This window comes from Coregonus lavaretus (assembly GCF_964263955.1).
Source record: "Coregonus lavaretus genome assembly, contig: HAP1_SCAFFOLD_145, whole genome shotgun sequence".
NCBI lineage: Eukaryota > Metazoa > Chordata > Actinopteri > Salmoniformes > Salmonidae > Coregonus > Coregonus lavaretus.
Genome location: NW_028165685.1, coordinates 895,277 through 919,722, shown reverse-complemented (window position 1 = coordinate 919,722; position 24,446 = coordinate 895,277). Strand labels below are relative to the sequence as shown.

At 45.5% G+C, this 24,446-nt stretch overlaps 1 protein-coding gene across 1 annotated transcript; it reads right to left on the bottom strand.

Annotated features, from left to right (window-relative positions):
• Positions 1-24,104, bottom strand: LOC311115614 (monocyte to macrophage differentiation factor 2-like). The gene is made up of 7 exons (XM_084190773.1): positions 23,993-24,104; positions 18,403-18,484; positions 18,124-18,284; positions 4,914-4,988; positions 1,729-1,830; positions 1,525-1,594; positions 1-192 (listed from the first exon to the last, which is right to left on the bottom strand). The coding sequence occupies exons 1-7, from the start codon at positions 24,019-24,021 to the stop codon at positions 10-12; spliced, it is 702 nt and encodes a 233-aa protein (XP_084046899.1). The 5' UTR covers positions 24,022-24,104; the 3' UTR covers positions 1-9.
• Between the last annotated feature and the right edge of the window lie 342 nt (positions 24,105-24,446).

The following is a 24,446-nucleotide window of genomic DNA, read 5'->3' as shown; positions in this document are numbered from 1 at the left end:
GTGGGTGTCTCAGGGTCCAGGTGTGTACAGGTGTCTCCAGATAGCGTAGTAGTGTGTAGCTGCTCCCATGGCAACGAACAGGTGCCAGATGGCGTGAGCGAATGGGACGACTCCATCACTCTTAAAGAAGGCCACACCCACTACGTAGAAAACCCCGCCCACCGCCAGCTCACACAAACCTGCCTTGTCCGCCTGCAACAAAAACACACACACGATCAGGGTTTAGGGGCTAAACTCCTTTCACACGATCAGGGTTTAGGGGCTGAACTCCTTTCACACGATCAGGGTTTAGGGGCTAAACTCCTTTCACGCGATCAGGGTTTAGGGGCTAAACTCCTTTCACGCGATCAGGGTTTAGGAGCTAAACTCCTTTCACGCGATCAGGGTTTAGGGGCTAAACTCCTTTCACACGATCAGGGTTTAGGGGCTAAACTCCTTTCACGCGATCAGGGTTTAGGGGCTAAACTCCTTTCACGCGATCAGGGTTTAGGGGCTAAACTCCTTTCACGCGATCAGGGTTTAGGGGCTAAACTCCTTTCACGCGATCAGGGTTTAGGGGCTAAACTCCTTTCACGCGATCAGGGTTTAGGGGCTAAACTCCTTTCACGCGATCAGGGTTTAGGGGCTAAACTCCTTTCACGCGATCAGGGTTTAGGGGCTAAACTCCTTTCACGCGATCAGGGTTTAGGGGCTAAACTCCTTTCACGCGATCAGGGTTTAGGGGCTAAACTCCTTTCACGCGATCAGGGTTTAGGGGCTAAACTCCTTTCACGCGATCAGGGTTTAGGGGCTAAACTCCTTTCACACGATCAGGGTTTAGGGGCTAAACTCCTTTAACGCGATCAGGGTTTAGGGGCTAAACTCCTTTCACACGATCAGGGTTTAGGGGCTAAACTCCTTTCACATGATCAGGGTTTAGGGGCTAAACTCCTTTAACGCGATCAGGGTTTAGGGGCTAAACTCCTTTCACACGATCAGGGTTTAGGGGCTAAACTCCTTTCACACGATCAGGGTTTAGGGGCTAAACTCCTTTAACGCGATCAGGGTTTAGGGGCTAAACTCCTTTCACGCGATCAGGGTTTAGGGGCTAAACTCCTTTCACATGATCAGGGTTTAGGGGCTAAACTCCTTTAACGCGATCAGGGTTTAGGGGCTAAACTCCTTTCACACGATCAGGGTTTAGGGGCTAAACTCCTTTCACACGATCAGGGTTTAGGGGCTAAACTCCTTTAACGCGATCAGGGTTTAGGGGCTAAACTCCTTTCACGCGATCAGGGTTTAGGGGCTAAACTCCTTTCACACGATCAGGGTTTAGGGGCTAAACTCCTTTCACACGATCAGGGTTTAGGGGCTAAACTCCTTTAACGCGATCAGGGTTTAGGGGCTAAACTCCTTTCACGCGATCAGGGTTTAGGGGCTAAACTCCTTTCACGCGATCAGGGTTTAGGGGCTAAACTCCTTTGAAAGCTTGAACATTGACTTTATGTAAATGTTTCTGGACGATCGATCGTGTGTGTGTGTTACCATGGACAGCATGACCAGCGCAGGCACCGCCCCCATGGCAACGTATCCTAGTAACTCCACCAGTTTATACCTGCAGGGAGTGACATCATCACCTGAGATTATTAATTTAGGGATAGTGTGTGTGTGTGTGTGTGTGGAGGTGTGTGTGTGTGTGTGTGTGTGTGTGTGTGTGGAGGTGTGTGTGTGTGTGTGTGTGTGTGGTACCTCTCATGGAAGTAGAAGACGTATGTGGAGCCGATAACTGCCATGATCCAGATAATCCACCGCATGTGACATGACCATGGACCCAACTCCCTCAGCATTAACCTACACACACACACATGACCATGGACCCAACTCCCTCAGCATTAACCTACACACACACACACACACACACACACACACACACACACACACACACACACACACATGACAATGGACCCAACTCCCTCAGCATTAACCTACACACACACACAGACACACACATGACAATGGACCCAACTCCCTCAGCATTAACCTACACACACACACACACACACACACACACACACACATGACAATGGACCCAACTCCCTCAGCATTAACCTACACACACACACACACACACACACACACACACACACACACACACACACACACACACACACATGACAATGGACCCAACTCCCTCAGCATTAACCTACACACACACACACACACACACACACACACACACACACACATGACAATGGACCCAACTCCCTCAGCATTAACCTACACACACACACACACACACACACACACACATGACAATGGACCCAACTCCCTCAGCATTAACCTACACACACACACACACACATACACACACACACACACACACACACATGACAATGGACCAACTCCCTCAGCATTAACCTACACACACACACACACACACACATGACAATGGACCCAACTCCCTCAGCATTAACCTACACACACACACACACACACACACACACACACACACACATGACAATGGACCCAACTCCCTCAGCATTAACCTACACACACACACACACACACACACACACACACACACACACACATGACAATGGACCCAACAACCTCAGCATTAACCTACACACACACACACACACACACACACACACACACACACACACACACACACACACATGACAATGGACCCAACTCCCTCAGCATTAACCTACACACATACACACACACACACACACACACACACACACACACACACACACACACACACACACACGACAATGGACCCAACTCCCTCAGCATTAACCTACACACACACACACACACACACACACACACACACATGACAATGGACCCAACTCCCTCAGCATTAACCTACACACACACACACACACACACACACACACACACACACACATGACAATGGACCCAACTCCCTCAGCATTAACCTACACACACACACACACACACACACACACATGACAATGGACCCAACTCCCTCAGCATTAACCTACACACACACACACACACACACACACACACACACACACACACACACACACACACACACACATGACAATGGACCCAACTCCCTCAGCATTAACCTACACACACACACACACACACACACACACACACACATGACCATGGACCCAACTCCCTCAGCATTAACATACACACACACACACACACACACACACACACACACACATGACAATGGACCCAACTCCCTCAGCATTAACCTACACACACACACACACACATGACAATGGACCCAACTCCCTCAGCATTAACCTACACACACACACACACACACACACACACACATGACAATGGACCCAACTCCCTCAGCATTAACCTACACACACACACACACACACACACACACACACACACACACACACACACACACACACACACACATGACAATGGACCCAACTCCCTCAGCATTAACCTACACACACACACACACACACACACACACACACACACACACACACACACACACACATGACAATGGACCCAACTCCCTCAGCATTAACCTACACACACACACACACACACACACACACACACACATGACAATGGACCCAACTCCCTCAGCATTAACCTACACACACACACATGACAATGGACCCAACTCCCTCAGCATTAACCTACACACACACACACACACACACACACACACATGACAATGGACCCAACTCCCTCAGCATTAACCTACACACACACACATGACAATGGACCCAACTCCCTCAGCATTAACCTACACACACACACACACACACACACACACACACACACACACACATGACAATGGACCCAACTCCCTCAGCATTAACATACACACACACACACACACACACACAGTATTTTTTGTTTCATTGGTCAGTTCCTCTGTAGCGATATGGTTTGTTTACGTAGCAGGTTAGGAGAACTAACGTAGCAGGTTAGGAGAACTAACGTAGCAGGTTAGGAGAATTAACGTAGCAGGTTAGGAGAACTAACGTAGCAGGTTAGGAGAACTAACGCAGCAGGTTAGGAGAACTAACGCAGCAGGTTAGGAGAACTAACGTAGCAGGTTAGGAGAACTAACGTAGCAGGTTAGGAGAATTAACGTAGCAGGTTAGGAGAACTAACGTAGCAGGTTAGGAGAATTAACGTAGCAGGTTAGGAGAACTAACGCAGCAGGTTAGGAGAATTAACGTAGCAGGTTAGGAGAACTAACGTAGCAGGTTAGGAGAATTAACGTAGCAGGTTAGGAGAACTAACGCAGCAGGTTATGAGAATTAACGTAGCAGGTTAGGATAACTAACGTAGCAGGTTAGGAGAACTAACGCAGCAGGTTAGGAGAACTAACGCAGCAGGTTAGGAGAACTAACGCAGCAGGTTAGGAGAACTAACGCAGCAGGTTAGGAGAATTAACGTAGCAGGTTAGGAGAACTAACGCAGCAGGTTAGGAGAATTAACGCAGCAGGATAGGAGAACTAACGCAGCAGGTTAGGAGAATTAACGTAGCAGGTTAGGAGAACTAACGCAGCAGGTTAGGATAATTAACGTAGCAGGTTAGGAGAACTAACGCAGCAGGTTAGGAGAATTAACGTAGCAGGTTAGGAGAACTAACGCAGCAGGTTAGGAGAATTAACGTAGCAGGTTAGGAGAATGTATGTAGCAGGTTAGGATAATTAATGTAGCAGGTTAGGAGAATGAGGTTAAGGTTAGGGAAAGGGTGGCAACAAATCTGCCCAATTTAGCTGTTTGATTTCCAAACACCCTCGTGTTGATACGCCCGTTTATCTTCACAGACCCATGTTCCAGCCGCCATGTTGAGTTGCAGTTAATTAAGGCGTTCGCATGCTTCCCAGCCAAAACCGTTCCGTAGAGTCTGTGCTCATGTTATGACTAAATTTGGTGAGGTTTTTGATCACACATACCAGGGGGTGTAGGAAGCAGCGATGAAGAAGTAGATGGTCATTCTGTCACACATGTGGAAACACTGCTCCACTCTACTGTAGAGAGACAGTTATTATACACACACTGCTCCACTCTACTGTAGAGACAGTTATTATACACACACTGCTCCACTCTACTGTAGAGAGACAGTTATTATACACACACTGCTCCACTCTACTGTAGAGACAGTTATTATACACACACTGCTCCACTCTACTGTAGAGACAGTTATTATACACACACTGCTCCACTCTACTGTAGAGACAGTTATTATACACACACTGCTCCACTCTACTGTAGAGAGACAGTTATTATACACACACTGCTCCACTCTACTGTAGAGAGACAGTTATTATACACACACTGCTCCACTCTACTGTAGAGAGACAGTTATTATACACACACTGCTCCACTCTACTGTAGAGAGACACAGTTATTATACACACACTGCTCCACTCTACTGTAGAGACAGTTATTATACACACACTGCTCCACTCTACTGTAGAGAGACAGTTATTATACACACACTGCTCCACTCTACTGTAGAGAGACAGTTATTATACACACACTGCTCCACTCTACTGTAGAGACAGTTATTATACACACACTGCTCCACTCTACTGTAGAGACAGTTATTATACACACACTGCTCCACTCTACTGTAGAGAGACAGTTATTATACACACACTGCTCCACTCTACTGTAGAGACAGTTATTATACACACACTGCTCCACTCTACTGTAGAGAGACAGTTATTATACACACACTGCTCCACTCTACTGTAGAGACAGTTATTATACACACACTGCTCCACTCTACTGTAGAGACAGTTATTATACACACACTGCTCCACTCTACTGTAGAGACAGTTATTATACACACACTGCTCCACTCTACTGTAGAGACAGTTATTATACACACACTGCTCCACTCTACTGTAGAGAGACAGTTATTATACACACACTGCTCCACTCTACTGTAGAGACAGTTATTATACACACACTGCTCCACTCTACTGTAGAGACAGTTATTATACACACACTGCTCCACTCTACTGTAGAGAGACAGTTATTATACACACACTGCTCCACTCTACTGTAGAGACAGTTATTATACACACACTGCTCCACTCTACTGTAGAGAGAGACAGTTATTATACACACACTGCTCCACTCTACTGTAGAGAGACAGTTATTATACACACACTGCTCCACTCTACTGTAGAGAGAGACAGTTATTATACACACACTGCTCCACTCTACTGTAGAGACAGTTATTATACACACACTGCTCCACTCTACTGTAGAGACACAGTTATTATACACACACTGCTCCACTCTACTGTAGAGAGACAGTTATTATATACACACTGCTCCACTCTACTGTAGAGACAGTTATTATACACACACTGCTCCACTCTACTGTAGAGACAGTTATTATACACACACTGCTCCACTCTACTGTAGAGACAGTTATTATACACACACTGCTCCACTCTACTGTAGAGACAGTTATTATACACACACTGCTCCACTCTACTGTAGAGAGACAGTTATTATACACACACTGCTCCACTCTACTGTAGAGGCAGTTATTATACACACACTGCTCCACTCTACTGTAGAGAGAGACAGTTATTATACACACACTGCTCCACTCTACTGTAGAGAGACTGTTATTATACACACACTGCTCCACTCTACTGTAGAGAGAGACAGTTATTATACACACACTGCTCCACTCTACTGTAGAGACAGTTATTATACACACACTGCTCCACTCTACTGTAGAGAGACAGTTATTATACACACACTGCTCCACTCTACTGTAGAGATAGTTATTATACACACACTGCTCCACTCTACTGTAGAGACACAGTTATTATACACACACTGCTCCACTCTACTGTAGAGAGACAGTTATTATACACACACTGCTCCACTCTACTGTAGAGAGACAGTTATTATACACACACTGCTCCACTCTACTGTAGAGAGACAGTTATTATACACACACTGCTCCACTCTACTGTAGAGACAGTTATTATACACACACTGCTCCACTCTACTGTAGAGAGAGACAGTTATTATACACACACTGCTCCACTCTACTGTAGAGACAGTTATTATACACACACTGCTCCACTCTACTGTAGAGAGAGACAGTTATTATACACACACTGCTCCACTCTACTGTAGAGACAGTTATTATACACACACTGCTCCACTCTACTGTAGAGAGACAGTTATTATACACACACTGCTCCACTCTACTGTAGAGAGACAGTTATTATACACACACTGCTCCACTCTACTGTAGAGAGACAGTTATTATACACACACTGCTCCACTCTACTGTAGAGACACAGTTATTATACACACACTGCTCCACTCTACTGTAGAGACACAGTTATTATACACACACTGCTCCACTCTACTGTAGAGACACAGTTATTATACACACACTGCTCCACTCTACTGTAGAGAGACAGTTATTATACACACACTGCTCCACTCTACTGTAGAGAGAGACAGTTATTATACACACACTGCTCCACTCTACTGTAGAGACAGTTATTATACACACACTGCTCCACTCTACTGTAGAGACAGTTATTATACACACACTGCTCCACTCTACTGTAGAGACAGTTATTATACACACACTGCTCCACTCTACTGTAGAGAGAGACAGTTATTATACACACACTGCTCCACTCTACTGTAGAGAGAGACAGTTATTATACACACACTGCTCCACTCTACTGTAGAGAGACAGTTATTATACACACACTGCTCCACTCTACTGTAGAGAGACAGTTATTATACACACACTGCTCCACTCTACTGTAGAGACAGTTATTATACACACACTGCTCCACTATACTGTAGAGACAGTTATTATACACACACTGCTCCACTCTACTGTAGAGACAGTTATTATACACACACTGCTCCACTCTACTGTAGAGACAGTTATTATACACACACTGCTCCACTCTACTGTAGAGAGACAGTTATTATACACACACTGCTCCACTCTACTGTAGAGAGAGACAGTTATTATACACACACTGCTCCACTCTACTGTAGAGAGAGACAGTTATTATACACACACTGCTCCACTCTACTGTAGAGAGACAGTTATTATACACACACTGCTCCACTCTACTGTAGAGAGACAGTTATTATACACACACTGCTCCACTCTACTGTAGAGACAGTTATTATACACACACTGCTCCACTATACTGTAGAGACAGTTATTATACACACACTGCTCCACTCTACTGTAGAGACAGTTATTATACACACACTGCTCCACTCTACTGTAGAGACAGTTATTATACACACACTGCTCCACTCTACTGTAGAGAGACAGTTATTATACACACACTGCTCCACTCTACTGTAGAGACAGTTATTATACACACACTGCTCCACTCTACTGTAGAGACAGTTATTATACACACACTGCTCCACTCTACTGTAGAGAGACAGTTATTATACACACACTGCTCCACTCTACTGTAGAGAGACAGTTATTATACACACACTGCTCCACTCTACTGTAGAGAGACAGTTATTATACACACACTGCTCCACTCTACTGTAGAGACAGTTATTATACACACACTGCTCCACTCTACTGTAGAGAGAGACAGTTATTATACACACACTGCTCCACTCTACTGTAGAGAGAGACAGTTATTATACACACACTGCTCCACTCTACTGTAGAGAGAGACAGTTATTATACACACACTGCTCCACTCTACTGTAGAGAGAGACAGTTATTATACACACACTGCTCCACTCTACTGTAGAGAGAGACAGTTATTATACACACACTGCTCCACTCTACTGTAGAGAGAGACAGTTATTATACACACACTGCTCCACTCTACTGTAGAGACAGTTATTATACACACACTGCTCCACTCTACTGTAGAGAGACAGTTATTATACACACACTGCTCCACTCTACTGTAGAGACAGTTATTATACACACACTGCTCCACTCTACTGTAGAGAGACAGTTATTATACACACACTGCTCCACTCTACTGTAGAGACAGTTATTATACACACACTGCTCCACTCTACTGTAGAGAGACAGTTATTATACACACACTGCTCCACTCTACTGTAGAGACAGTTATTATACACACACTGCTCCACTCTACTGTAGAGACAGTTATTATACACACACTGCTCCACTCTACTGTAGAGAGACAGTTATTATACACACACTGCTCCACTCTACTGTAGAGAGACAGTTATTATACACACACTGCTCCACTCTACTGTAGAGACAGTTATTATACACACACTGCTCCACTCTACTGTAGAGAGACAGTTATTATACACACACTGCTCCACTCTACTGTAGAGACAGTTATTATACACACACTGCTCCACTCTACTGTAGAGACAGTTATTATACACACACTGCTCCACTCTACTGTAGAGAGACAGTTATTATACACACACTGCTCCACTCTACTGTAGAGACAGTTATTATACACACACTGCTCCACTCTACTGTAGAGACAGTTATTATACACACACTGCTCCACTCTACTGTAGAGACAGTTATTATACACACACTGCTCCACTCTACTGTAGAGAGAGACAGTTATTATACACACACTGCTCCACTCTACTGTAGAGAGAGACAGTTATTATACACACACTGCTCCACTCTACTGTAGAGAGACAGTTATTATACACACACTGCTCCACTCTACTGTAGAGAGACAGTTATTATACACACACTGCTCCACTCTACTGTAGAGACAGTTATTATACACACACTGCTCCACTCTACTGTAGAGACAGTTATTATACACACACTGCTCCACTCTACTGTAGAGAGACAGTTATTATACACACACTGCTCCACTCTACTGTAGAGACAGTTATTATACACACACTGCTCCACTCTACTGTAGAGACAGTTATTATACACACACTGCTCCACTCTACTGTAGAGAGACAGTTATTATACACACACTGCTCCACTCTACTGTAGAGACAGTTATTATACACACACTGCTCCACTCTACTGTAGAGAGACAGTTATTATACACACACTGCTCCACTCTACTGTAGAGAGACAGTTATTATACACACACTGCTCCACTCTACTGTAGAGAGACAGTTATTATACACACACTGCTCCACTCTACTGTAGAGACAGTTATTATACACACACTGCTCCACTCTACTGTAGAGAGACAGTTATTATACACACACTGCTCCACTCTACTGTAGAGAGAGACAGTTATTATACACACACTGCTCCACTCTACTGTAGAGACAGTTATTATACACACACTGCTCCACTCTACTGTAGAGAGACAGTTATTATACACACACTGCTCCACTCTACTGTAGAGACAGTTATTATACACACACTGCTCCACTCTACTGTAGAGACAGTTATTATACACACACTGCTCCACTCTACTGTAGAGAGACAGTTATTATACACACACTGCTCCATTCTACTGTAGAGAGACAGTTATTATACACACACTGCTCCACTCTACTGTAGAGACAGTTATTATACACACACTGCTCCACTCTACTGTAGAGACAGTTATTATACACACACTGCTCCACTCTACTGTAGAGACAGTTATTATACACACACTGCTCCACTCTACTGTAGAGACAGTTATTATACACACACTGCTCCACTCTACTGTAGAGAGACAGTTTTTATACACACACTGCTCCACTCTACTGTAGAGACAGTTATTATACACACACTGCTCCACTCTACTGTAGAGAGACAGTTATTATACACACACTGCTCCACTCTACTGTAGAGACAGTTATTATACACACACTGCTCCACTCTACTGTAGAGACAGTTATTATACACACACTGCTCCACTCTACTGTAGAGACAGTTATTATACACACACTGCTCCACTCTACTGTAGAGAGACAGTTATTATACACACACTGCTCCACTCTACTGTAGAGAGACAGTTATTATACACACACTGCTCCACTCTACTGTAGAGACAGTTATTATACACACACTGCTCCACTCTACTGTAGAGAAAGTTATTATACACACACTGCTCCACTCTACTGTAGAGAGACAGTTATTATACACACAATGCTCCACTCTACTGTAGAGAGACAGTTATTATACACACACTGCTCCACTCTACTGTAGAGACAGTTATTATACACACACTGCTCCACTCTACTGTAGAGAGACAGTTATTATACACACACTGCTCCACTCTACTGTAGAGACAGTTATTATACACACACTGCTCCACTCCACTGTAGAGAGACAGTTATTATACACACACTGCTCCACTCTACTGTAGAGACAGTTATTATACACACACTGCTCCACTCTACTGTAGAGAGACAGTTATTATACACACACTGCTCCACTCTACTGTAGAGACAGTTATTATACACACACTGCTCCACTCTACTGTAGAGAGACAGTTATTATACACACACTGCTCCACTCTACTGTAGAGAGACAGTTATTATACACACACTGCTCCACTCTACTGTAGAGAGACAGTTATTATACACACACTGCTCCACTCTACTGTAGAGAGACAGTTATTATACACACACTTCTCCACTCTACTGTAGAGAGACAGTTATTATACACACACTGCTCCATTCTACTGTAGAGAGACAGTTATTATACACACACTGCTCCACTCTACTGTAGAGACAGTTATTATACACACACTGCTCCACTCTACTGTAGAGACAGTTATTATACACACACTGCTCCACTCTACTGTAGAGACAGTTATTATACACACACTGCTCCACTCTACTGTAGAGAGACAGTTATTATACACACACTGCTCCACTCTACTGTAGAGAGACAGTTATTATACACACACTGCTCCACTCTACTGTAGAGAGACAGTTATTATACACACACTACTCCACTCTACTGTAGAGAGAGACAGTTATTATACACACACTGCTCCACTCTACTGTAGAGACAGTTATTATACACACACTGCTCCACTCTACTGTAGAGAGAGACAGTTATTATACACACACTGCTCCACTCTACTGTAGAGACAGTTATTATACACACACTGCTCCACTCTACTGTAGAGACAGTTATTATACACACACTGCTCCACTCTACTGTAGAGAGACAGTTATTATACAAACACTGCTCCACTCTACTGTAGAGACAGTTATTATACACACACTGCTCCACTCTACTGTAGAGACAGTTATTATACACACACTGCTCCACTCTACTGTAGAGACAGTTATTATACACACACTGCTCCACTCTACTGTAGAGACAGTTATTATACACACACTGCTCCACTCTACTGTAGAGACAGTTATTATACACACACTGCTCCACTCTACTGTAGAGAGACAGTTATTATACACACACTGCTCCACTCTACTGTAGAGACAGTTATTATACACACACTGCTCCACTCTACTGTAGAGAGACAGTTATTATACACACACTGCTCCACTCTACTGTAGAGAGACAGTTATTATACACACACTGCTCCACTCTACTGTAGAGACAGTTATTATACACACACTACTCCACTCTACTGTAGAGACAGTTATTATACACACACTGCTCCACTCTACTGTAGAGACAGTTATTATACACACACTGCTCCACTCTACTGTAGAGACAGTTATTATACACACACTACTCCACTCTACTGTAGAGACAGTTATTATACACACACTGCTCCACTCTACTGTAGAGACAGTTATTATACACACACTGCTCCACTCTACTGTAGAGAGACAGTTATTATACACACACTACTCCACTCTACTGTAGAGACAGTTATTATACACACACTACTCCACTCTACTGTAGAGACAGTTATTATACACACACTGCTCCACTCTACTGTAGAGACAGTTATTATACACACACTGCTCCACTCTACTGTAGAGAGACAGTTATTATACACACACTGCTCCACTCTACTGTAGAGAGACAGTTATTATACACACACTGCTCCACTCTACTGTAGAGACAGTTATTATACACACACTGCTCCACTCTACTGTAGAGAGACAGTTATTATACACACACTGCTCCACTCTACTGTAGAGACAGTTATTATACACACACTGCTCCACTCTACTGTAGAGACAGTTATTATACACACACTGCTCCACTCTACTGTAGAGACAGTTATTATACACACACTGCTCCACTCTACTGTAGAGACAGTTATTATACACACACTGCTCCACTCTACTGTAGAGACAGTTATTATACACACACTGCTCCACTCTACTGTAGAGACAGTTATTATACACACACTGCTCCACTCTACTGTAGAGAGACAATTATTATACACACACTGCTCCACTCTACTGTAGAGACAGTTATTATACACACACTGCTCCACTCTACTGTAGAGACAGTTATTATACACACACTGCTCCACTCTACTGTAGAGAGACAGTTATTATACAAACACTGCTCCACTCTACTGTAGAGACAGTTATTATACACACACTGCTCCACTCTACTGTAGAGACAGTTATTATACACACACTGCTCCACTCTACTGTAGAGAGACAGTTATTATACACACACTGCTCCACTCTACTGTAGAGACAGTTATTATACACACACTGCTCCACTCTACTGTAGAGAGACAGTTATTATACACACACTGCTCCACTCTACTGTAGAGACAGTTATTATACACACACTGCTCCACTCTACTGTAGAGAGACAGTTATTATACACACACTGCTCCACTCTACTGTAGAGAGACAGTTATTATACACACACTGCTCCACTCTACTGTAGAGAGACAGTTATTATACACACACTGCTCCACTCTACTGTAGAGAGACAGTTATTATTCACACACTGCTCCACTCTACTGTAGAGAGACAGTTATTATACACACACTTCTCCACTCTACTGTAGAGACAGTTATTATACACACACTGCTCCACTCTACTGTAGAGAGACAGTTATTATACACACACTGCTCCACTCTACTGTAGAGAGACAGTTATTATACACACACTGCTCCACTCTACTGTAGAGAGACAGTTATTATACACACACTGCTCCACTCTACTGTAGAGAGACAGTTATTATACACACACTGCTCCACTCTACTGTAGAGAGACAGTTATTATACACACACTGCTCCACTCTACTGTAGAGACAGTTATTATACACACACTGCTCCACTCTACTGTAGAGAGACAGTTATTATACACACACTGCTCCACTCTACTGTAGAGACAGTTATTATACACACACTGCTCCACTCTACTGTAGAGAGACAGTTATTATACACACACTGCTCCACTCTACTGTAGAGAGACAGTTATTATACACACACTGCTCCACTCTACTGTAGAGAGACAGTTATTATACACACACTGCTCCACTCTACTGTAGAGACAGTTATTATACACACACTGCTCCACTCTACTGTAGAGAGACAGTTATTATACACACACTGCTCCACTCTACTGTAGAGAGACACAGTTATTATACACACACTGCTCCACTCTACTGTAGAGACAGTTATTATACACACACTGCTCCACTCTACTGTAGAGAGACAGTTATTATACACACACTGCTCCACTCTACTGTAGAGAGACAGTTATTATACACACACTGCTCCACTCTACTGTAGAGACAGTTATTATACACACACTGCTCCACTCTACTGTAGAGACAGTTATTATACACACACTGCTCCACTCTACTGTAGAGACAGTTATTATACACACACTGCTCCACTCTACTGTAGAGAGACAGTTATTATACACACACTGCTCCACTCTACTGTAGAGAGACAGTTATTATACATTTACATTTACATTTTAGTCATTTAGCAGACGCTCTTATCCAGAGCGACTTACAGGAGCAATTAGGGTTAAGTGCCTTTCTCAAGGGCACATCGACAGATTTTTAACTTAGTCGGCTTGGGGATTAGAACCAGCGACCTTTCGGTTACTGGCACAACGCTCTTAACCACTAAGCTACCTCCACTCTACTGTAGAGAGACACAGTTATTATACACACACTGCTCCACTCTACTGTAGAGAGACAGTTATTATACACACACTGCTCCACTCTACTGTAGAGACAGTTATTATACACACACTGCTCCACTCTACTGTAGAGAGACAGTTATTATACACACACTGCTCCACTCTACTGTAGAGAGACAGTTATTATACACACACTGCTCCACTCTACTGTAGAGACAGTTATTATACACACACTGCTCCACTCTACTGTAGAGACAGTTATTATACACACACTGCTCCACTCTACTGTAGAGACAGTTATTATACACACACTGCTCCACTCTACTGTAGAGACAGTTATTATACACACACTGCTCCACTCTACTGTAGAGACAGTTATTATACACACACTGCTCCACTCTACTGTAGAGACAGTTATTATACACACACTGCTCCACTCTACTGTAGAGACAGTTATTATACACACACTGCTCCACTCTACTGTAGAGACAGTTATTATACACACACTGCTCCACTCTACTGTAGAGAGACAGTTATTATACACACACTGCTCCACTCTACTGTAGAGACAGTTATTATACACACACTGCTCCACTCTACTGTAGAGAGACAGTTATTATACACACACTGCTCCACTCTACTGTAGAGACAGTTATTATACACACACTGCTCCACTCTACTGTAGAGACAGTTATTATACACACACTGCTCCACTCTACTGTAGAGAGACAGTTATTATACACACACTGCTCCACTCTACTGTAGAGAGACAGTTATTATACACACACTGCTCCACTCTACTGTAGAGAGACAGTTATTATACACACACTGCTCCACTCTACTGTAGAGACAGTTATTATACACACACTGCTCCACTCTACTGTAGAGAGACAGTTATTATACACACACTGCTCCACTCTACTGTAGAGACAGTTATTATACACACACTGCTCCACTCTACTGTAGAGACAGTTATTATACACACACTGCTCCACTCTACTGTAGAGAGACAGTTATTATACACACACTGCTCCACTCTACTGTAGAGACAGTTATTATACACACACTGCTCCACTCTACTGTAGAGACAGTTATTATACACACACTGCTCCACTCTACTGTAGAGAGACAGTTATTATACACAGACAGAGACACAGACAGAAAGATACGGAGAGACACAGACAGAGAGAGAGAGACACAGACAGAGAGACAGACAGAGAGAGAGACAGACAGAGACACAGACAGAGGGACAGACAGAGAGAGAAACAGAGATACTAACCGGAGGTGTCTGATCTTCCAGGCCACGGTGTGAAACAGAGATACTAACCGGAGGTGTCTGATCTTCCAGGCCACGGTGTGAAACAGAGATACTAACCGGAGGTGTCTGATCTTCCAGGCCACGGTGTGAAACAGAGATACTAACCGGAGGTGTCTGAACTTCCAGGCCACGGTGTGAAACAGAGATACTAACCGGAGGTGTCTGATCTTCCAGGCCACAGTGTGAAACAGAGATACTAACCGGAGGTGTCTGATCTTCCAGGCCACGGTGTAAAACAGAGATACTAACCGGAGGTGTCTGATCTTCCAGGCCACGGTGTGAAACAGATACTAACCGGAGGTGTCTGATTTTCCAGGCCACGGTGTGAAACAGAGATACTAACCGGAGGTGTCTGATCTTCCAGGCCACGGTGTAAAACAGAGATACTAACCGGAGGTGTCTGATCTTCCAGGCCACGGTGTGAAACAGAGATACTAACCGGAGGTGTCTGATCTTCCAGGCCACGGTGTGAAACAGAGATACTAACCGGAGGTGTCTGATCTTCCAGGCCACGGTGTGAAACAGAGATACTAACCGGAGGTGTCTGATCTTCCAGGCCACGGTGTGAAACAGAGATACTAACCGGAGGTGTCTGATCTTCCAGGCCACGGTGTGAAACAGAGATACTAACCGGAGGTGTCTGATCTTCCAGGCCACGGTGTGAAACAGAGATACTAACCGGAGGTGTCTGATCTTCCAGGCCACGGTGTGAAACAGAGATACTAACCGGAGGTGTCTGATCTTCCAGGCCACGGTGTGAAACAGAGATACTAACCGGAGGTGTCTGATCTTCCAGGCCACGGTGTGAAACAGAGATACTAACCGGAGGTGTCTGATCTTCCATGCCACGGTGTGAAACAGAGATACTAACCGGAGGTGTCTGATCTTCCAGGCCACGGTGTGAAACAGAGATACTAACCGGAGGTGTCTGATCTTCCAGGCCACGGTGTGAAACAGAGATACTAACCGGAGGTGTCTGATCTTCCAGGCCACGGTGTGAAACAGAGATACTAACCGGAGGTGTCTGATCTTCCAGGCCACGGTGTGAAACAGAGATACTAACCGGAGGTGTCTGATCTTCCAGGCCACGGTGTGAAACAGAGATACTAACCGGAGGTGTCTGATCTTCCAGGCCACGGTGTGAAACAGAGATACTAACCGGAGGTGTCTGATCTTCCAGGCCACGGTGTGAAACAGAGATACTAACCGGAGGTGTCTGATCTTCCAGGCCACGGTGTGAAACAGAGATACTAACCGGAGGTGTCTGATCTTCCAGGCCACGGTGTGAAACAGAGATACTAACCGGAGGTGTCTGATCTTCCAGGCCACGGTGTGAAACAGAGATACTAACCGGAGGTGTCTGATCTTCCAGGCCACGGTGTGAAACAGAGATACTAACCGGAGGTGTCTGATCTTCCAGGCCACGGTGTAAAACAGATACTAACCGGAGGTGTCTGATCTTCCAGGCCACGGTGTGAAACAGAGATACTAACCGGAGGTGTCTGAACTTCCAGGCCACGGTGTGAAACAGAGATACTAACCGGAGGTGTCTGATCTTCCAGGCCACGGTGTGAAACAGAGATACTAACCGGAGGTGTCTGATCTTCCAGGCCACGGTGTGAAACAGAGATACTAACCGGAGGTGTCTGATCTTCCAGGCCACGGTGTGAAACAGAGATACTAACCGGAGGTGTCTGATCTTCCAGGCCACAGTGTGAAACAGAGATACTAACCGGAGGTGTCTGATCTTCCAGGCCACGGTGTGAAACAGAGATACTAACCGGAGGTGTCTGATCTTCCATGCCACGGTGTGAAACAGAGATACTAACCGGAGGTGTCTGATCTTCCAGGCCACGGTGTGAAACAGAGTGGAGGAGATGAATAGACCACTGAGCCCCGCCCCGTACAGCCAGGCAGCAGCAGCCTGCCATTGGTCCACAGACAGGAAGTAGAGTACAGACCCGCCCACCAGGCTGGGGACGATCCAGAGCTGTGGAGGTTCATGGGTAAACCGAGCATTATGGGTAGAAGCAGGTACAGCAGGGTGAACAGCAGATGTGCTTCCAGAGGTAAGAGATGAATCAGTAGGTGTGTTTGGTGTAACTCACTCCATGTGTGGCACAGTTGGCAGCGTGTTCGTAGTCTGTAGGTTGATATCTCCTGCTGGATGGAACTCTGCCATTCATCAATCTGGAACACACCCCCAGGATACTTACTGTACATGTTTTATGTGTGTGTGTGTGTGTGTGTGTGTGTGTGAGTGTGTGTGTGTGAGTGTGTGTGTGCGTTGGCCTATATAAGTAGTGTCAGACTGTCCCAGGTACCGCTGAGTTAAAACCTTACTGTGGTGTGTGTGTGTGTGTGTGTGTGTGTGTGTGTGTGTGTGTGTGTGTGACGGTCATTCAGGGGGGGATTTACAGAACACCACTGTAATCCACATCACGTTATCTGAGTTTATCTGCCCTCCACGTTGCTAAGCAACCGTCTGCATGGCTACAGCCTCGTCTCTATGGCAGCCACAGGACAGGTCCGAGTGTGTCCATTTCCTGATGTCAAAGACAAGACGTGTGTGTGTGTGTGTGTGTGTCTTTAATCAGCGGTAAATCTCTCAATCCCGGTTTACAGAGAGAGGCACATCTGGACATGTTACAAAACTACATTTCATAAGTCAACACACACACACACACACACACACACACACACCGCAGGTTTCAGGGTAGTGCGTGAGTGAGTGAGTGAGTGAGTGGGTGAGTGGGTTTCAGGGTAGTGCGTGAGTGAGTGAGTGAGTGAGTGGATTTCAGGGTAGTGCGTGAGTGGGTGAGTGAGTGAGTGCGTGAGTGGGTTTCAGGGTAGTGCGTGAGTGAGTGAGTGAGTGAGTGAGTGAGTGGGTTTCAGGGTAGTGCGTGAGTGAGTGAGTGAGTGGGTTTCAGGGTAGTGAGTGAGTGAGTGGGTTTCAGGGTAGTGAGTGAGTGAGTGGGTTTCAGGGTAGTGCGTGAGTGAGTGAGTGAGTGAGTGAGTGAGTGAGTGAGTGAGTGAGTGAGTGAGTGGGTTTCAGGGTAGTGCGTGAGTGGGTGAGTGAGTGAGTGCGTGTGTGGGTTTCAGGGTAGTGCGTGAGTGAGTGAGTGAGTGAGTGAGTGAGTGAGTGGGTTTCAGGGTAGTGCGTGAGTGAGTGAGTGAGTGGGTTTCAGGGTAGTGAGTGAGTGAGTGGGTTTCAGGGTAGTGAGTGAGTGAGTGGGTTTCAGGGTAGTGCGTGAGTGAGTGAATGAGTGGGTTTCAGGGTAGTGAGTGAGTGAGTGGGTTTCAGGGTAGTGAGTGAGTGAGTGGGTTTCAGGGTAGTGAGTGAGTGAGTGGGTTTCAAGGTAGTGAGTGAGTGAGTGGGTTTCAAGGTAGTGCGTGCTGGATGCCAGGGTAGTGGGTTCCAGGGAAGGATTCAGGGAAGGATTCAGGGAAGGATTCAGGGTAGGATTCGGGGAAGGATTCAGGGTAGGATTCGGGGAAGGATTCAGGGTAGTATTCAGGGTAGGATTCGGGGAAGGATTCAGGGTAGAATTCAGGGAAGGATTCAGGGTAGGATTCAGGGAAGGATTCAGGGAAGGATTCAGGGAAGGATTCAGGGTAGGATTCGGGGAAGGATTCAGGGAAGGATTCAGGGAAGGATTCAGGGAAGGATTCAGGGTAGGATTCGGGGAAGGATTCAGGGTATTATTCAGGGTAGGATTCGGGGAAGAATTCAGGGTAGGATTCAGGGTAGGATTCAGGGTAGGATTCAGGGAAGGATTCAGGGTAGGATTCAGGGTAGGATTCAGGGTAGGATTCGGGGTAGGATTCGGGGTAGGATTCAGGGAAGGATTCAGGGAAGGATTCAGGGAAGCTATTTACTTCCAAGTTGTGGTTGGTTAGTTGCATTATTCCACATTCCTTTCAGTATTTTCTCTAAATCCGTATCAGTATTTTCTCTTAATCCGTTTCAGTATTTTCTCTAAATCCCTTTCTACCATTTTGATGTAAAAGTGGGATATAAGATGATCCATTTTCCCACATAGCAGAATGCAGGCTGCTCTAACATGCTGTAACAGGCCTTATTGAGCTCATAAAGGTTTTAGTTACCTAGAGAGCTACTGGATACGCAGGCTGCTGTAACACACCTTATTGAGCTCATAAAGGGTTTAGTTACCTAGAGAGCTACTGGATACGCAGGCTGCTGTAACACGCCTTATTGAGCTCATAAAGGTTTTAGTTACCTAGAGAGCTACTGAATACGCAGGCTGCTGTAACACGCCTTATTGAGCTCATAAAGGTTTTAGTTACCTAGAGAGCTACTGGATATGCAGGCTGCTGTAACACGCCTTATTGAGCTCATAAAGGTTTTAGTTACCTAGAGAGCTACTGGATATGCAGGCTGCTGTAACATGCCTTATTGAGCTCATAAAGGTTTTAGTTACCTAGAGAGCTACTGGATATGCAGGCTGCTGTAACATGCCTTATTGAGCTCATAAAGGTTTTAGTTACCTAGAGAGCTACTGGATACGCAGGCTGCTGTAACACGCCTTACTGAGCTCATAAAGGTTTTAGTTACCTAGAGAGCTACTGGATACGCAGGCTGCTGTAACACGCCTTATTGAGCTCATAAAGGTTTTAGTTACCTAGAGAGCTACTGGATACGCAGGCTGCTGTAACACGCCTTATTGAGCTCATAAAGGTTTTAGTTACCTAGAGAGCTACTGGATACGCAGGCTGCTGTAACAGGCCTTATTGAGCTCATAAAGGTTTTAGTTACCTAGAGAGCTACTGGATACGCAGGCTGCTCTAACACGCCTTATTGAGCTCATAAAGGTTTTAGTTACCTAGAGAGCTACTGGATATGCAGGTTGCTGTAACACGCCTTATTGAGCTCATAAAGGTTTTAGTTACCTAGAGAGCTACTGGATATGCAGGCTGCTGTAACACGCCTTATTGAGCTCATAAAGGTTTTAGTTACCTAGAGAGCTACTGGATACGCAGGCTGCTGTAACACGCCTTATTGAGCTCATAAAGGTTTTAGTTACCTAGAGAGCTACTGGATATGCAGGCTATTGTAACACGCCTTATTGAGCTCATAAAGGTTTTAGTTACCTAGAGAGCTACTGGATATGCAGGCTGCTGTAACACGCCTTATTGAGCTCATAAAGGTTTTAGTTACCTAGAGAGCTACTGGATACGCATGCTGCTGTAACAGGCCTTATTGAGCTCATAAAGGTTTTAGTTACCTAGAGAGCTACTGGATACGCAGGCTGCTCTAACACGCCTTATTGAGCTCATAAAGGTTTTAGTTACCTAGAGAGCTACTGGATATGCAGGTTGCTGTAACACGCCTTATTGAGCTCATAAAGGTTTTAGTTACCTAGAGAGCTACTGGATATGCAGGCTGCTGTAACACGCCTTATTGAGCTCATAAAGGTTTTAGTTACCTAGAGAGCTACTGGATACGCAGGCTGCTGTAACACGCCTTATTGAGCTCATAAAGGTTTTAGTTACCTAGAGAGCTACTGGATATGCAGGCTGCTGTAACACGCCTTATTGAGCTCATAAAGGTTTTAGTTACCTAGAGAGCTACTGGATATGCAGGCTGCTGTAACACGCCTTATTGAGCTCAAAGGTGGTGAGAGCAGCTGATTAGTAAACTGAGTTAGAGCAGGGCTGGAGCAAAAGCCTACACTACCAGTATCTCTTCAGTAGCAGAGTGAGAGGGTGGTTGGTCTCACTGTGGCTCCATCACTCTTCTGTCAGCTAGTGGACGACAGGTGTGTGTGTGTGTGTATCTCTGAAGGGACAGAGGCTCTGATCAGAGAAAGCATTGTTATCCTCCGAAAGAGGGGCATCTCTCCCTCCATCTCTCTCTCCATCTCTCCCTCCATCTCTCCCTCCATCTCTCCCACCATCTCTGCCTCCATCTCTCCCTCCATCTCTCCCTCCATGTCCCTCTCTCTCCCACCATCTCTGCCTCCATCTCTCCCTCCATCTCTCCCTCCATCTCTCCCTCCATGTCCCTCTCTCTCCCTCCATCTCTCCCTCCATCTCTGCCTCCATCTCTGCCCCCATCTCTCCCTCCATGTCCCTCTCTCTCCCACCATCTCTGCCTCCATCTCTCCCTCCATCTCTCCCTTCATGTCCCTCTCTCTCCCTCCATCTCTCCCTCCCCCTCTCTCCCCACTCTCCCTTTCCCTCCCCCTCTCTCCCCACTCTCCCTTTCCCTCCCCCTCTCTCCCCACTCTCCCTTTCCCTCCCCCTCTCTCCCCACTCTCCCTTTCCCTTCCCCTCTTTCTTCCCGTCTGTCTCTATCATTAGTGTGAGCGGTCAAGGCTGATCTAACAACCCTCCTTTGGTATCACCATCATAATGAAACACACACACTAAGGGGGGTGGCTGTGTCTACCTCGGCTGGACACACACACTAAGGGGGGTGGCTGTGTCTACCTCGGCTGGACACACACACTAAGGGGGGTGGCTGTGTCTACCTCGGCTGGACACACACACTAAGGGGGGTGGCTGTGTCTACCTCGGCTGGACACACACACTAAGGGGGGTGGCTGTGTCTACCTCGGCTGGACACACACACTAAGGGGGGTGGCTGTGTCTACCTCGGCTGGACTTGAACTTTCACCTGCTCTCTCTCTCACATTCCGCTTGTTGCGTTAGAATGGGAAACTATAATCTGTACCAGTGAACAGAATGTTATTAATGCTGAATATCAGCCCAGCCTGCACAGCCGTGGAGTCTGATCCAGCAGATCTTTAAATCTAAGAGGATCTATCTCAGGATCCTGCTAGTGGCAAGACACACACACACACACTTGTCCCCCAGTGCATCGGTGGCTTCACCATGCCAAAACCCGACTCCTCTCAACCAACCTAACCCCAACCGTCAACCAACCTAACCCCAACCGTCAACCAACCTAACCCCAACCGTCAACCAACCTAACCCCAACCGTCAACTAACCTAACCCCAACCATCCTAACCCCAACCGTCAACCAACCTAACCCCAACCGTCAACTAACCTAACCCCAACCATCCTAATACCAACCGTCAACCAACCTAATACCAACCGTCAACCAACCTAACCTTAACCGTCAACCAACCTAACCCCAACCATCAACTAACCTAACCCCAACCGCCAACTAACCTAATCCCAACCGTCAACCAACCTAACCCCAACCGTCAACCAACCTAACCCCAACCATCAACTAAACTAACCCCAACCGTCAACTAACCTAACCCCAACCGTCAACCAACCTAACCCCAACCGTCAACTAACCTAACCCCAACCATCAACCGACCTAACCCCAACCGTCAACTAACCTAACCCCAACCATCAACTAACCTAACCCCAACCATCCTAACACCAACCGTCAACCAACCTAACCCCAACCGTCAACCAACCTAACCCCAACCGTCAACCAACCTAACCCAACCGTCAACTAACCTAACCCCAACCGTCAACTAACCTAACACCAACTGTCAACTAACCTAACCCCAACCGTCAACCAACCTAACCCCAACCGTCAACCAACCTAATCCCAACCGTCAACAAACCTAACCCCAATTGTCAACTAACCGACAAACAACAATATTGGTTAGTTAGTTCAATAAAACGGCACTTTATCAAACAGAACTTTATCAGAGTAATATTAATGTCTCTGTGTAGAATAATATTCTGCCTACCTTCTATATGGGATCTTCTTAAAGTTCATACCGGCGACAACATGTATCTGTTTCCCTCGCCGCCGTTACTGTTCTCAACCTGCGAGGACGCAACAGATTTCCCTGTGCGTTCCAACACAAACAGGCACACACACCGGTCCAGAGGAACAGACACACATAGACCCTGTTGAGAGAGAGAGAGAGAGGGAGACAGAGAAAGAGAGAGAGAGAGAGAGAGAGAGAGAGAGAGAGACGGAGAGAGAGAGACGGAGAGAGAGAGAGAGAGAGAGAGAGAGAGAGAGAGAGAGAGACGGAGAGAAAGAGAGAAAGAGAGAGAACAAACCCAATTTTGATAAACTCCCTTATCTACTGGGTGAAAAACCACAGTGTGCCATCACAGCTGCAAGATTTGTGACCTGTTGCCACAAGAAAAGGGCAACCAGTGAAGAACAAACACCATTGTAAATACAACCCA